At 35.7% G+C, this 14965-nt stretch overlaps 1 protein-coding gene across 5 annotated transcripts in view; it reads left to right on the top strand.

Moving 5' to 3' along the window:
• ZZZ3 (zinc finger ZZ-type containing 3) overlaps positions 1-14965 on the top strand; it is a 57986-nt gene that overhangs the window by 24627 nt on the left and 18394 nt on the right. For 4 of the 5 annotated variants that reach the window (XM_077785399.1, XM_077785397.1, XM_021527695.3 and 1 more), the window contains exon 3: positions 1470-3028. The exons of the other annotated variant lie outside the window; for it this stretch is intronic. In XM_077785399.1, the coding sequence (XP_077641525.1) occupies positions 1521-3028 (1508 nt within the window). In that variant the 5' untranslated portion in view covers positions 1470-1520. The remainder of the gene's footprint in view (positions 1-1469; positions 3029-14965) is intronic. 5 annotated transcript variants of the gene reach the window in all.

Here is a 14965-nt window from a genome sequence, read left to right as displayed (position 1 = left end):
TGTCCCATTCTTTTTTTTGTTGTAGGACTATCTGACACTTAAATAGTAGATTTGGGAGAATTTATGAATTTATGTTCCTTTTTTTCCTTTCTTTGCTGAAAATGAAAAATGCTTCTTGAAACAATTTTTTCTCCATTTGTTATTTTCAGCATTTCCAAGTAATGTGTAAAAGGTTTGATTCCATGTTTTAAATATGTAGTCCTCACATCATATGACAGTTGAACAGGTTTGTATAATCTGGAATTTGGGTAGCTGAAAAAGGGAAGGTGTGCTATTATGGACAAATGTGAATCTATTCATTAGCAAGGCTGTTATGACAGATCTGTGTTGATAGGGGGTTTGACACATTGAACTTCTAAAGATAAATGAATAGAAGGGGTAAGACTGAACTGAGTTCTCTTAAAAACTCTTTTGAGAGACTGGGCGGGTCAAGTACTCCTACATTTCACCCTGAAATGTGAAATACAGGCACTCTAAATGGGATGGTTTGAATTTATCTTTGAGTCTGACTTTACTTAAATCTGATCTGAGTGGTGATCCATCTCACCAGCTGAGAGGGAAACCTCTCAGCTCCAGTACCTCAGGTGAGATTCCTGATAGAGTTAGGCTTTTGTTGTCATAAGTGATACAGAAGTAGGAGAGGCCCCACTTGGGTATAAGAAAAAATATTTTTGCTTTAAGGACTGGACCAGGTTGCCCAGAGAAGTTGTGGAATATCTGTACTTGGTGTTTTCAAGACACAGCTGGATAATGTTCCATGTAACTAAATCTGAATTTAGGCCTCATGTTCGTTTGAATGGGAAACTGGATAGGACTGCCTCCCAAAGGTCTTTCCAGCTGGAATGATTTTATGATTCTGATTCAGAAATTTTATTTTATTTCATTTCATTTTTACTAATAATAACTGTAAGTATTTTTTTTAGTCATGTGCTTTATTTTTTTAATTCCCTGCTAAATTAAAATTGCAGTTCTTTGTTTCATATGAGAGATTTGTTTTTTCTTTAAACAACAACTGAGTAAGCAAATGCAATTTTAATGGTTTACTTATTAGTCTATGAAACCATGTAACTGAAAACTGTGGGATATTAAAAATGCAGTCTTATATCTTTTATTTGAACAGAAAAATTATTATACCAATGCATTATAATATATGTACAGTACATAAAAATAGTGTATTTTAGTAACTAGAGCCTAACTGGGACATTCCAGCCTTACATAAGGCATAAATATGAGCAACATTCTCACAAGTACTAAAGCCAGAACAACCACAAATACCAAGTCAGCTACTTTGTAGCTGAGATGGAAAAATTTAATGCACTAAAGAAATACCGCAGAAAGAAGCAGTATGAATACATTGAATGGGCTTATTCAGTTTTACATTGGTACATTTGTGGCAATACATTCTTCAGATTTGCTCCGTCTCTAGTGTTTTAAAATATTTATTCTGTTTTGTTTACATTTTTTTGAAGGTTTCCCAATGAGTGGATCACAATGAACACACTTTAGGGACTTGCCATAGTATGGCTGCTTCTCGATCTACTCGTGTTACAAGATCTACAGTGGGTTTAAATGGTTTGGATGAAAATTTTTGTGGTAGAACATTAAGGAACCGTAGTATTGCTCACCCGGAGGAAGTCTCACCCCATCCTCAAATCCGATCCAGGTCACCAAAGAAGAGGCCAGAGTCTGTGCAAACTCAGAAGGGCAGCAACAGTGGCAGAACTACTGATTTGAAACAGCAGAGTGCTCGGGAGTCATGGGTGAGCCCTAGAAAGAGGGGGCTGTCTGCTTCAGAGAAAGATAATGGTGATAAACAAACTGTGGAAAATAGTGAAAAAAAACAAGCAGAATCTGTTTCACCAGTTTTGAAAAGAATTAAACGCTGTCTACGCTCAGAGGCACCCAACAGTTCTGAAGAAGACTTGCCCACTAAGGCAGAGAAGGAGTCATTGGAGCATAAAAACTTAGTGTCGGACAATGATGCAGCCTCCACGGGAACTAAGCGAGCTTGTCGATGTCTTATATTGGATGATTGTGAGAAAAGGGAAGTTAAAAAGGTGAATGTCTGTGCAGAAGGGTTTAATAATTCTGCAGTAGTCGAAGAGGTTGCAGGTTATCAGACTGTCAATGGAGTTGGTGAGAGAGACTCAAATTCTCTTAACTGTGATGACTGTCAGGTTGATGGGAGCACTAAGCAGAGTGCTGGTTCCCATATGCCCAAGGACAAAACAGTAGCAGAAAATGGAAATTCATTTGCCCATTCTTCATTGCTGCTTAATAGCAGCAAAGAGGACAGTGTTGTAGACCATTATGTGCCTTGCACAAATTCTCAAGAACAGGTAAAGTTAGAGGACCACAAACCAATAAATGACTGCTTGCCTGAGGAGCATACTAATCAGGCATTTGAGCCAGCTACAGGGTCCTTTTCTGAAATCCAGTCATCTTTGTTAAGGGATTCGGAGGAGGAGGTGGATGTTGTAGGAGATAGCAGTGCCTCTAAGGAACAGTGTGCTGAAAACACCAATAGCAACCTGAATGCTCACCATGACAGTGCATCAATCTCAGGTGAACCTGAACCACATTCTTCCGTGCTGAACTGTGTTCCGGCTCAGATGACAAATGTGTTGGAACTTCAAGAGCACAGATACACGTTGAGAACTTCACCACGAAGGGCTGCCCCAGCCAGAAGTAGCCCTACTAAAAATAACTCTCCATGTAGAGAAAATGGACAGGTTGAGGAAAATAATCTTAGTCCTACTGAAAAGAATGTACCTGTAGGTATTAATAATATCAATGGATCTCCCAAAAAGTCTGAAGAAATCAAACAGAATGAAAAAGAGAGAAATAGTAATACAGGGGATCATGGGAGTGATGGACTAAGAAAGCCACTTTCTGAGTCTAGGCTTGTTGCTGGATTTGTACCATCTGCCAAAGAGAGTGCCAACATCCACACTGCAGAGGAGGATGAGGAAGAGCCTGATGTGTATTACTTTGAATCAGATCATGTGGCATTGAAACACAACAAAGAGTATGTGTAACTATGGTAACCATGAATTCTGCTTTTGTTTCTTACCAAAAATATAATATTATTACAAAAAATATTAAGTATTTAACGTACTTCCACAAAAATTTAAGTGCTTTATAATTTTCATACTCTTCAGTCTTCATTTTTCTTGTTTCTACCTCAAACAAAATTAAACTCTATTTAATATGCAGTATGGTACAGCAATGTGGTTTATACATTTTTAGCAGTCAGAATTCTTGAGCCAGAACTTGTTTTTTTTGAGTTTCTTTGGGTATTCGTTTCTTTAAAAATGCATTTGTTATTTATTTTTCTCTTAAAAACTAGCTGGAAGGAAAGGAATTAATTAGATTTCAGTCATTTATCAGCATATCCAATGGACACTGCAGCTAAAGCTTATACAGTTATCATTCTGCTATACATAAAAGTTAAAGTTAGATACTTTTTTCAGAGTATCATGGGAAACAACTCAGCATTACTGTGTTCAGTAAGATGAATTGCTCAAATGCAGCAACTTTCTCCAAAGTAAATTATGTCTACATTGCTATTTATATTAATTACATGTAAATATAGGATGATTATTGTTATTATTGTTATGCTCTGAGTCGTTTTAATGTTTATCATCTGAATGTCTGTAAGTAGAACTGTGGTAACTACACCTTGTGGTAAAGGTGCAGGAGCTTTTGAAACAAAAGGGTGATTCACTGGAGAAAGTTTACATGGAGAAAATTTTTCTCCAGGTAGTAGATCAGGACACAGTTTTTCATTTCAATTTTTATAATGCTGTTTTGACTCCTGTGTTTTGCTGTTTAGTAGGTATTCTGTATTTTGTTGTGAGTTCTGAAAGGCCAAATGCAGATAATCTTCATTTTGCTTCGTATGAAGGGCTGAAGCACTGGTAGTAGTTCAGTGTAAATGTAGTAGATGTTCCCAGGACAATCACTGAGAATATGGGGCACAAGGCACAGGTGATTCTTTAATCTAGTGTGACTGGATTTTTGATACTAGAGTTGCATTGTTTATGTAGTAAAATTTTGTTCAGTATTGGATATGAATAAATAATTTTAATCAGAAAATTTTGAATTCAAGTATGGGTTAGACAAACTGATTTCAAAGTAATGATCAAATATTTGCAGCTTCAGCCATCAGTCCAAAGTGGACACTTTCCCAGTAAATAAAAAGAAAATTGCATATGGGGAAAATGGGCTGTTGTCTTTTGACTCTCTTAGGGTGATTTTGGATCTGTATGAAATACGACTTCATCTGATGTTAGTACACAGATTTATAATAAGGTGGTTTGATGTAGGGGGTCACATTTATTATAAATACTGTAAAAATAACAGTAGTTTTTTCTATTCGTAAACATAGATCTAAATTGTCCTTGGAAATTTCAGGTGTGTGCCCTGGTGTTAGCTTTTGAGCATACACAGCTCTGAAGAAATGGGTTGTTGTTCATATTGGCAGCCTGTTTTTGAGACCTTGTTGGAGAGCATTTGTAATTGGAAGTAGGACTTGCTAGCTTGCAACTAACTTGTTGCCTGAATGCAGAATTCCAAAAGAACTGTTTATTGTTTTTATTCTGTCTTTTATTTCTACTTTCCCAAAGAGAAGCATGCTACTGGGGGGGAGGGAGTGTTAGCCTTATCTTTTTTTCATTAAAATTTTTTTTTATATAACTGGAAAACTACATGCTATCCATTTTTGTTGTTTACATTTGTAAGAAAATAAGTCTGGTATATTGATGGTTCTGTGTGGTAATAAGATCCTTCTAAAAAACTTAAGTCAGTATCTTAACAAATGAGTGCAATTGTCATTTATTAAGAATTTCATGCTTCAAGAGTAAATCAAGTGAAGTGCGCTATATCCTCTATCCAGTTTCAAAAATAGTAAAGTTCATTAGAGAATACTCTTAATTCATTTGAATGGTGTCTTAATTATACCCTTGTCTGATCATTTGGCCCTTACTTTCTAAAGTATTAAACTAGAGAAAAAAAACAAACCGCCAGTTTATCTGAAACGTATTCACTGATGGGTCAGATGCAAAGAATTCCAGGGCTCCCATGCTATTAATGTAGGTTCATCTGGAGGTAAAGGATATTCACTTTGCTTGTGGTAGTTCTGGCCAAGCCAAGTGTTCTGGTGTTCTTCTGCATGTCACATCTTCAAATGGTACAGTTCTGTTTTTCTGCCCTTCATCAGTTTGGGGTTATGATGGGTGATTATTTCTCTAGTTTATGTTTCTGTTCTCCTTTAAAAGCCAGTTCAGACATTAGCATCTTGGCTAGGATGAGGAGGCAGATTTCTCCAGGAAGGCATTAGTATAATTTTTCAGATGTTCCATGGCAGAAAAAAAAAATACATTCCTGTGTGTCATAGAAGCTGTTTTATATGGCTGTAAATTTATATTATTTCTTGTTACATTACATAGCTTGGTGACATATGTATTCATACAGTTGGTTTTCACTCTCCAAGAAATTATTGTGACATTGATAAAATATGAATATGCCAAAACCTTTAAGAGCTGTTGATAAAACTTGCTGTAAGGGAAAAAAAAACTAAATGTGAATTGTATTTCTGTATGAATTTTGTTGCTTTTTGGATATTAACATGTTTAAGCAATATTCATATATTAATATTTCTGGAAAAACTAGATGATGTAATAGGAAAAATAACTATCACAGATTATGGAATATTATTATTCAGAGAGAAGGCTGAAATGATGGATGTTCCCACAACTTCTTTATTAAAATAGATCTGTTCTACAAAGACTGAGATGAGATCTCTAAGCAGAAATTTTATCACAACATAGACATTTTTGTAGATAATAACAGACTGATCTGGGGGTTGTATAGTTGTGAAGTGTTGTTAATGTTGTCTGTTGCTACACACATAATTAGAATTTTTGTGTATTGTAACTGCTCTCAGAAAAGTATGGTTTAGTGTATATTTGAGAATTTTGCTTCTATGTTCTAGCTCAGAAATGTTTGCATTTTCTCCTGAGATACTTCCATCAAGTCTGAACTTCCTGATTTAAAACTTTCTACACTGCTGAATATTATATGCTGTGCTTAGTATTTTGCATATGTCTTTCCTCAGGCATTTCTCATATCTCTTTGCTGTATTTTTTTTATGCTGTAATTCTATCTCATAATGCAGCATTTTACTTTAATTTTCTTTCTGGTGCAGCATTTTATTCTCAGTACTTTCTGCCTGTGCCCAGTGTTTCATTTTGAGCCCTTTTTTGGTTTTGTATTTTTCTTCGTTTTCCTCTCTATTTCCTTTGGAGAATTGTAATATTTGGCAGGTATTAGCTTGCACAAAGGCACAATCTGTGTTTGACTCTTAGTCCTGGGTTCTAGATGAAAATGAAATTGAGGTGTCATATGCATATGATACATTACAGAATGCATTTCTAGGACTCTATAAACCAGGAACCACTTAGACCTGGAGCAAGATCACTGAAATAGAAGCCTTAGGCACGCATAGTTCCCTACGGACATTTAATTGTAACAGTCAGGACCTCCTTCAGTAGATAGGTGTTTTCATGTATCTTTATGACTTGATAATATTTAAAATTATAATAGCTGCACTGGCATTTAAAGTGAAGACAGATCAAATGAGGATTTTAATACATCTCTTAAAACCCACATCTTATGGATTCTTACCTACAACGGGTTGTTTTGCTGCTGAGATTGTGGAAACACAGATCACCATACAGGAACATGCAACAATCAGATTTACATATACTTAACAATTGATGATCATATTGTTTATGTCTTTGGATCCACCTTTAATATTATATGAATGTGAGTAAGAAAAACATTTTTAGCATTTTCTGTGGCATAGGTTCTGTATTTTACTCAGTCACAAATTTTCTGCCTACAGAATCAAATTAAAGCAGATCTGTATAAATGTTCATCTTACTTGAATAGTTAGAATAGGATTTGATGCACCTTGCTATACCAGTTATTTGAGAATTGCCTCTTTCTTACATTCTAACTTTACCTGCACCATGTTTGTTCCTTAACTGGAAAATACAAAAATATCCATGTCTGTCTTTGAATATATTGGCTAACAATAATAGATCAGTTTTATAAATAAAGCCTGTATATTCAGGCTTTATGTGCCTCCAAATGAAAGTAAAATTGATCACCCAGTAGGGATTTATTTCAATGTACAGATAAGTCTTAACATTCCTTTGTCATTATGTCATGTAGGTAATAATGTAGCTGTAATTATGAGTAGCTAATAATTCATTTTCCTGAGATGGCAGTTTTAGTCTTTGGGAACTTTGTTTCTGACTTTAATAAGGAATAAAGGGAATTGGTGTAAATCAAGTTACTTTTAATGGTAGCAGTTATAATCCATACCACTGAGTAATTTGTAGAATATATCACTAATATAAAATAATTGATGAAGTATACAATTCTAGTGAAGAAAAAGAGAAGTTGATAATTTTAGAAAACCAAGCATAAATGCCATATGTATTAGGTTACAGTGTGATTTAATTCATCCTATGTTCACAAAACTTGTGTGGCATACAGTGATATTTTTCTTAAATTACCTATTAATGTAAGACTAAAACATGAAGTCAGTGTTTTTACAGAGAGTAGTTTCTATTGTCTGGTAGATGGGTCTGTGTTCTAAAGAACCAAAACAAAGATTGGCTTTAAGTAAAATAATGTAGAAGTTGGATGTGGGAGGTAGTTGATCCACAAAATAGAAATACAGTGGAAATCAATTAGAAACTTGTAATATGATTTTCTGATCAACTTCAGTTTGCTTTTGCAGGTAATTGTATTATTAAAATCTGACAGTATAACAGGCATGCAACCACTTTTATTTATTACATCCTTGTATTTTACTACAGCTTAAAATACGAAGTATTTTGAGAAGTTTTTACTGCCAGCATTACTGTTTTATCATGTTCTGTAAAAGAATTTCTGTCTGTACATACTTGTCAAAGGAAAAGTTATGTGACACAAAATTTTTGCAGGACTAAAGATTAAGGTTTGGTTAAGACTATTGTAATCATAGAATCATATTTTTTAATTACATAAACTATTCAGTAAAGACTAGAGCTCTTACTTTGCAAGAGATGATGCCTTGGGCTTGTGCTGCATCAGCCTTTTGCTCCCTAGGAATGGGCACGCTCTGGGAGCCATTAAATGTCAGGTACATTTGTCACATTCATTTTTCTTCCCTGAACAGAGGCATCTTGCTGCCAGCCACTGCATCATCCCAGTGAACAGCACTGGCAAACACAGTGAAGTCCTCACTTAAATAGTGCATCCTGTGTTAAGTAAAGCTCGATTTCTTTTGGATTTGTGTCCTTTACCCCTTGAACTCCTTCCTGATTTGCCTGCTTTTCTTTTTCTGCCTACATCTGTGTAGGCACTTCCACAAGTCCTCTGTTGCAGCAGTCCACTCCTGGAAGAGAATGTGAATTCTCCAGTGCAGAGATGTTTCCTTGTTGGCTGCCTGGATGTGGTACCTCTGGATGTGTGGGGTGATGGATTGATGGAGGAATGTGACAAGTAACAGTTTAATTCTGCTTGCCTGTCTCTTGTACTGACAGTAGTTATGGTCTCACCTGCTTTCCAAGCTGCCAGTTCTTGGACAATATACAAGAATTCAGTTTGCCTTTCCAATTTCTTTGGGCACTATGGATCAAAAATCATGCAGTGGAAAAATACACAAATATAAAAAAATCCAATCACAAGCAACAGGAAACCTATTATTCCAATACAAGAAAATGTAGAAAATTGTTCTTCTGCTTGTTCATTTGGAAGTGCTTGCCATTTCTAAGGATGCTTATTAGTAAATTTATCTAAAATGGAAAATTAAGGATCAATAAATAATAAAAATAGTTTTGAGGTGTAGGAAATACCACTTGGAAACAAATATCAAATGCCTTAGGAATCACAGTTCTGTTTAAAAAAAAGAAAAAAAAAACAAAAAAACCAAGAAAGCTAAGAAAAGATGAGGCAGTAATGTATTGACCCAGCACTGCTGTGTGGAGAGTGAGGCTCTGGCTGTGGTTTTGGCTGCTGACACAAGGACACTTAAAAGCAGAAGCAGTAAATTGTGGTTATACAGTTATGTCAGTGTAAAGTTGTGTGGTGGAACAAGGAATAAATTAATGCTACCATAATTGCTACTCAGTAGGGATCACTAAAATATTAATAAGCATAATGATGCCACCAAGAAGACAAGAACAATGTGACTGCCATTTGCTTTGAGACTGGATTATCTTTATTTGTCAGTTTTAACTAACCCAGCTTGAAATTGCTTCATGACTAATTTAAAGTTTTTGGTCTGGTCTTTCATGAAGTTCTAAAAGCATCTCCAGCATGAACTGCAAAACTGACCAGCAGTATCTTAAAAAAAAAAAATTGCACAGGTACTACATATCGTACTAGCTGCTTTCAGTCAGCAGTGAGTCCTAATCAATACAGTTGTTCCTTTGCTACAACAATATGTACATTTGAGAGTTAGAAAGGTCTTGCTTTTAGGTTTCCTTAAAACTTTGTTCTTGGTAGGAATATCCAGCTGATTTTTCATTTTTTGTTATTGCACATCTTTATTTTGTTCCGGATAGCTCAAAGTAAAAATATTTCTGCTGTTTTGTATAGCAACCTTTGAAAGTTTTGTGCTTCCTAAGCCAAGGACCAGCTGTGTTTGTCCATGGTTTATTATAGTGAGCCCTAATAAGACAACATATTTTACTAATTTTCTTCCTTATTTCCAACTTTCCTTCCACTTGGTTAGCCAAAACATATTGATGAATAATGCTTTGTATTGCTGTTAGAAATTCAGCCACTCATGATTGTAGATCATATTCTTGTAATTTGGTTCTAATATTCAGATATCTCTGTAACAGATACTTGAGGGGAATATGTTAATTTGTTCCTATAGCAAGAATATACACCTGAATAATTGAGTGTATGTTGTGTCTTGTTTAGGTGAAAACCTGCAGAAACTAGTTTAGAGTGAGTTGAAGGAGTTCAATAATCAGTGCTGTCAGCTTTCCCTGCTTGTTTTACTGCAGGATTTCTGTGCAGTTGGGGAAGTTTCAAGGGAACATGGGTCGCTCTTTGTCTCTGGAATAAAGCTCCTTCTGATTGTTTGTTTTCCCCAGCATTGTTCTAGAGAAGAATATCTAAGTGGGCATGCTGGAGGAATCTGTCTGATATTTTCCCTCAACAAAGGAATTGAGAGCATTCTCATTAGAGATGATGAGAGGGAAGGAGAAAAAGTTTGGGATGTGCTATCAGTCTGTCTTTGTGCCATTTGTGAAGAAAACAATTTCGGTCATTATCTCATGTCAATTCAAGCCTGGAAAATAGAGGAATGACAGGGATCTGTATCTTCTTTCCTGCTGAATGTCACTATCCTCCAGGCAGATGGTTTATTAGAGTGCCATCAGTATCAAAAAGCTATATTAAATTGTGTTAACTGGGAGAGGACTGATGGGTGCTGTTTTGTTGACAAGACTGAAGCAAGTTCTGTTTGTTTAGAGGCACAGAGAGCTAATAATTGCTACTAAAAATTCAGAAAAGTTGCTGGAAATGTGGCTATTTGATAAGGGTGCTTTTGTACAGCTAATATTAAATCTTGCTGAGTGTGTTGGACAGCTCTTGATGAGAATGAGGCCTCTAGAAATATGAGTGGGTGTTCTGTTTCTGGGGAGGAGTTAAGAATTTAAGAAAAAAGGGGACATAATGAATTGTTAACCAATAAAAAACTGTTCAGATGGTTGAAACGCAAAATCTGAAGCTGTTGAAAGGTAATATTTGAGTAGAAAATGGTTCTTTTGCATCTAGGTAAATTGCTGCAGTATGATTTGCTTTTTTGCCTTACAATTTGTTGGGATTTAAAAACAGTCCTTTAAAAAATGTGCTTTTTGGGTTAATTCTGTTTTGTTTTAAATAGGTGTGAGGCTGACATTCAGAAATAGTGCTTTGTGTTCCATTCTTTTGAGAGTGGCTCAGTAAACTTGAAGAAGCCATATAATGTGTACTTTAGTTGTTTAATATATAACACAGAGATACAATTTAATTATTTACTTACCTTTTAAATACTTTAGGATGTCTGAAACCTGAGTATTAAATATGCATAGTGAAAGTACAGTAAATGACAGTATGTGTAAAGAGGTTAAGCCAGAGTAGAAAGCAGTTCACTAAGGAGTTGCAGAAAAGCCTGTAAGTAGATTACCTTGGTCATAGAGTCTAAGCATTAGGTAGGTAAAAATCCACCATATGCTGCTTCCTCCAGGCATAGGTGCTTTTACAAGCCCTGACAGGGGTTGATAAATGTACGCTCTTATTGATTATACCCTTAAACTCTTTTCTCTTTCTGAAGGGAGATCAAAAAAGGGCCATTCTGCATCAGTCTCTTGTGCTTTCTCATTGCTGTTGTGTGCTCTACACATCCAGCATTGAATCCCAGACTTCCAGAGTGCAGTTAGAGATTTTTTAAAATCTTAATTATGCATCAAAATTACTTGCAAGAAACTCTGCAGTGTCAAAATTACTGTATTGTAATTACTGTGTTGTGACACTGGCAAAGATTTCTGGCCAAGCTTAGGACCTGGGAGCATTTTCTCTTATTTCTGAACTCAAACAAACTAAGTCTAAACAAAAAAAACACACTTCTTTGAAATGACAGGGTTGTGTTTGATCTGATTCACAGGTTTCTCCAGGGAGCCAATTTCTTTAACTACAGCTCCTTGGGTGACTTGAAAATTCTAAGTGCAATTAATGTTTCCCTTCTCCTACATAATTTACAGTCTTTACATTTTAATATCCAATACTTTCTCATCTTAGCATCTAATGAAGGATGCTAATTTTTTTTTAATTGCTGTTAGTAGACCAAAATCCAGAGTAATAAATGACCTGGATTGAGAAGGTTGTAATCTGTACTTTGCTGGAGTGCCAGCAGATGGCAATGAAACAAAGATTTGTTCAAATCCTTCTGGTGACTAATAACCAGTTTTGTGTCAGAACTCTTGGAAATAAAAAATAACAAGGTTTATATATATTAAAAAGCATATATTTTAGCTGTGTTTTATTATGAGATGTGTGTACACCCTCATGTAAAACAAATCTTACCTGCGCAAGAACAATGAGTACGTCTAAATAATGGTATACATTTTCAGTGTTGGAGCCCCTCAGAAATGATGGTACTGTACGTTTTAACGTACTGTGAACTGTATAACTGGAGAAGTGCAGTTAGTTTTGGGAATGGAAATTGATGATCACCAGCTGCACAGCATTTTAGAAGTCAAGAGGATAAATCACTTTTTAATTAGGTATCAAAGTACATATATTCACAAGGTACTGAGTGATGTAATGCAAGTGTAGTTCCAAGTGTACTTTGGAATGTAGTACTACATTCCAAAGTAATTTCAGGTGATTTTAGGTAATGATTTTGAGTTGGTGTTTTTTTTATTGGTGTGAGTGTTGTCAACAGCCCCTTTTTTCCCCCAGCTAATTTGATTTAGCTGCCTAAAAGTTAAAATTAGTTGCTTATATCACTCATTTGACTAAGGATATTCTCTTCAAGGGACAGGAGACCTGCAGAAGCCATGGAGGGACTCTGTTTCTGACAGGCTCTTACTGTAAAAATGAGATTATTTATTCAAAAATTCTGAAAGATGTGGCCTCTTTTATAGGTCAGTGTCAAGTTATTTAGTATTTTAAAAAAAAAGAGTTAACTTGAGAAACATGCAGTCATTAAGGCATATTGATTCCATATTCATATAGTGTTTTCTAAAGTTTTCTATTGGGTCCTGACACAAAGAAACTAAAATCTGTGATGTGACTCTTGAGTCCTCTGATTTGGAAATGTAAATGCTGTTGGAAGGGGAAGAATGGAGGGGAGAGGCATTTTGAAAGTAGATCTCAGCAAACTGGATCAGAATGGACCTTGGTCTCACTAAGGCAATAGCTGGTGCTATTAAGTTTTGTCACAGGCAAGAGAGGAGGCTGCTGTGTCCCTAATCACTGTTAGAACAAGATTCATGGAAATTAATTATGTAAGAACTAATTGCTTATGACATGACTTCCAGAAATCTGGCTCTGCTCTGTGAAAATTACTTCATGGAGCAGTCCAAAAGAGTGAAATACTTATCACTGCAAAGGAAAAACTGAATCAGCAGGAATTTCTGCTGATCAGTGTCAATCTGTAAGAAGCAGCTTTCCTTTTTGAAATATTGGTCCCTCAAACCCTATGTTAATAAAGGTTTTTCAGCAGAGATTCTGAAGCTCTTTTGTGCTAGGGGGAATGATTCAAGTGTTCATCCTGACAATTCCTGGCAATTAATATGATGTAAAAACTTGCAAGAGTGTTTCGAATGTAGGATTGTGGAAACAGAATTACATTCTCTGGAGTGAAAATTCTCCTGCAAAGAAAACTGCTTTGGGTTTTGTATGTGCTAACAAATTAGTATTTAGCTCTGAGGAAAATGTAACTTCACTCAGTGGAAGGGACCTGTCTGTGAGTTTACTCAAGAGTGTTTGGTTTTGGCAAAGGATCTGGGATAATTTTCCTTGGTAATTCCTGACAGGTCTTTTGGACAAAATGATGCAAAATGATATGCTGTATGATGTAGAGGTAGTTGCTCTTTGAGTGCCTCATGGAAGGGTGGAGCTGGCTTTGCAGCAGATTAATGAACTACTTTTTCTTTTAATAAAGACTTTTTCAATTTTGGAGAATTTTAACACTCTATTGCAGGAGGTAGCTTGGATGAGAATTGTGCTTATGTACAAAGAACCTGGAAAGATAGAGAGTAGAATTGTTAACCACTTTTTAAAATACTGGAAATGATTCATTCACATGATCTCTTGCATAATGCAGCAGGAGCATTATGGTAGCATTTGAGGCTAAGAGGCCAGAATTGACAGAGGCTTCAAGAAATGGCTCAGCGTGTTTGTGTTTTTATGTAGCTTGCTGCTTTTTCAGATAAGTATTTGGCTTTATTACAGTCATACAGGGTGAGAGAGCCTGTACAAACCTGTGGAAATAGTAGTTGTTCAAAACTTAAAAGAACATTTGCAGACATACAGCTCAGAAAACGGTCCTGTGGAAGTTGAAAGGGATGTGTAGTGGTTTGGGGAGAAAGCAGTGCTGGAGCAAGTACCAGAATATGGAGTATGCAGACTGTATTTCAGGACTAGTATTTTCAGGTTTTTTCCCAGGCAATGAAAAAAATCCCAAAATCCCTATTTTCGTGTATTTCAGTACTTCTGATACGCACTTGATAAAACTGCAGTATTTTTCCTGGGCTTCAGAATATATTAATTCATAAAAATGGAATATGGGAGTTAAAGTAAATAGCTCCAAGTTAATCCATATCTTAGTAGAGGTATGAAAAGGTTCTGGGAAACCTTTTACTCTGAACAATAGGTTCAAAAACCCCTTTTCCCAAATTATAGTGCTACTCTGTAGCCACAGATCAGTATCATGTGACGTGTTTTTTGAATGATCCTGACATACTTGGTTTTGTGTTACTTTTCCCTCAAATTTAAATTCATTTCTTTCCATTCCAACTAAATAATTTAAGGCTACCTCATTAAGATTATTTCTTTTCTTCCCTTTAAACATCATTAGATTATCCCTTCATTTAAATCTCCAACATTTGGTTGCTTTTTACTTCTATGTATTTACATGTTTTAAATGAAATTATTACTTTTTTCTTCAATTTAATTTAGAAAATCAATTGCTTAAATACATTTTGAAGAAGTGAAGTAAAATGGCTCAAAAATAAAAAGTTAAATACCTGCCTTTTTCTTAGACGCAAATTTGTTCAGCTGCTGAGCCTCTGTTACTGCGGCTCTGTTAACACAAGTTTGGGCACCTGCTGATGGAAACAGGCTTTTTGTTGTCCAGGGTAAATCCTCTCCCCAGGTATCCTTAAGTTCTTCTGTGTTGTTGCAGCTG

Source organism: Lonchura striata, chromosome 9 (assembly GCF_046129695.1).
Source record: "Lonchura striata isolate bLonStr1 chromosome 9, bLonStr1.mat, whole genome shotgun sequence".
Taxonomy (NCBI): domain Eukaryota; kingdom Metazoa; phylum Chordata; class Aves; order Passeriformes; family Estrildidae; genus Lonchura; species Lonchura striata.
The sequence above is the reverse complement of the archived record's forward strand: the minus strand, read 5'-3'. Positions and strand labels throughout refer to the sequence as shown.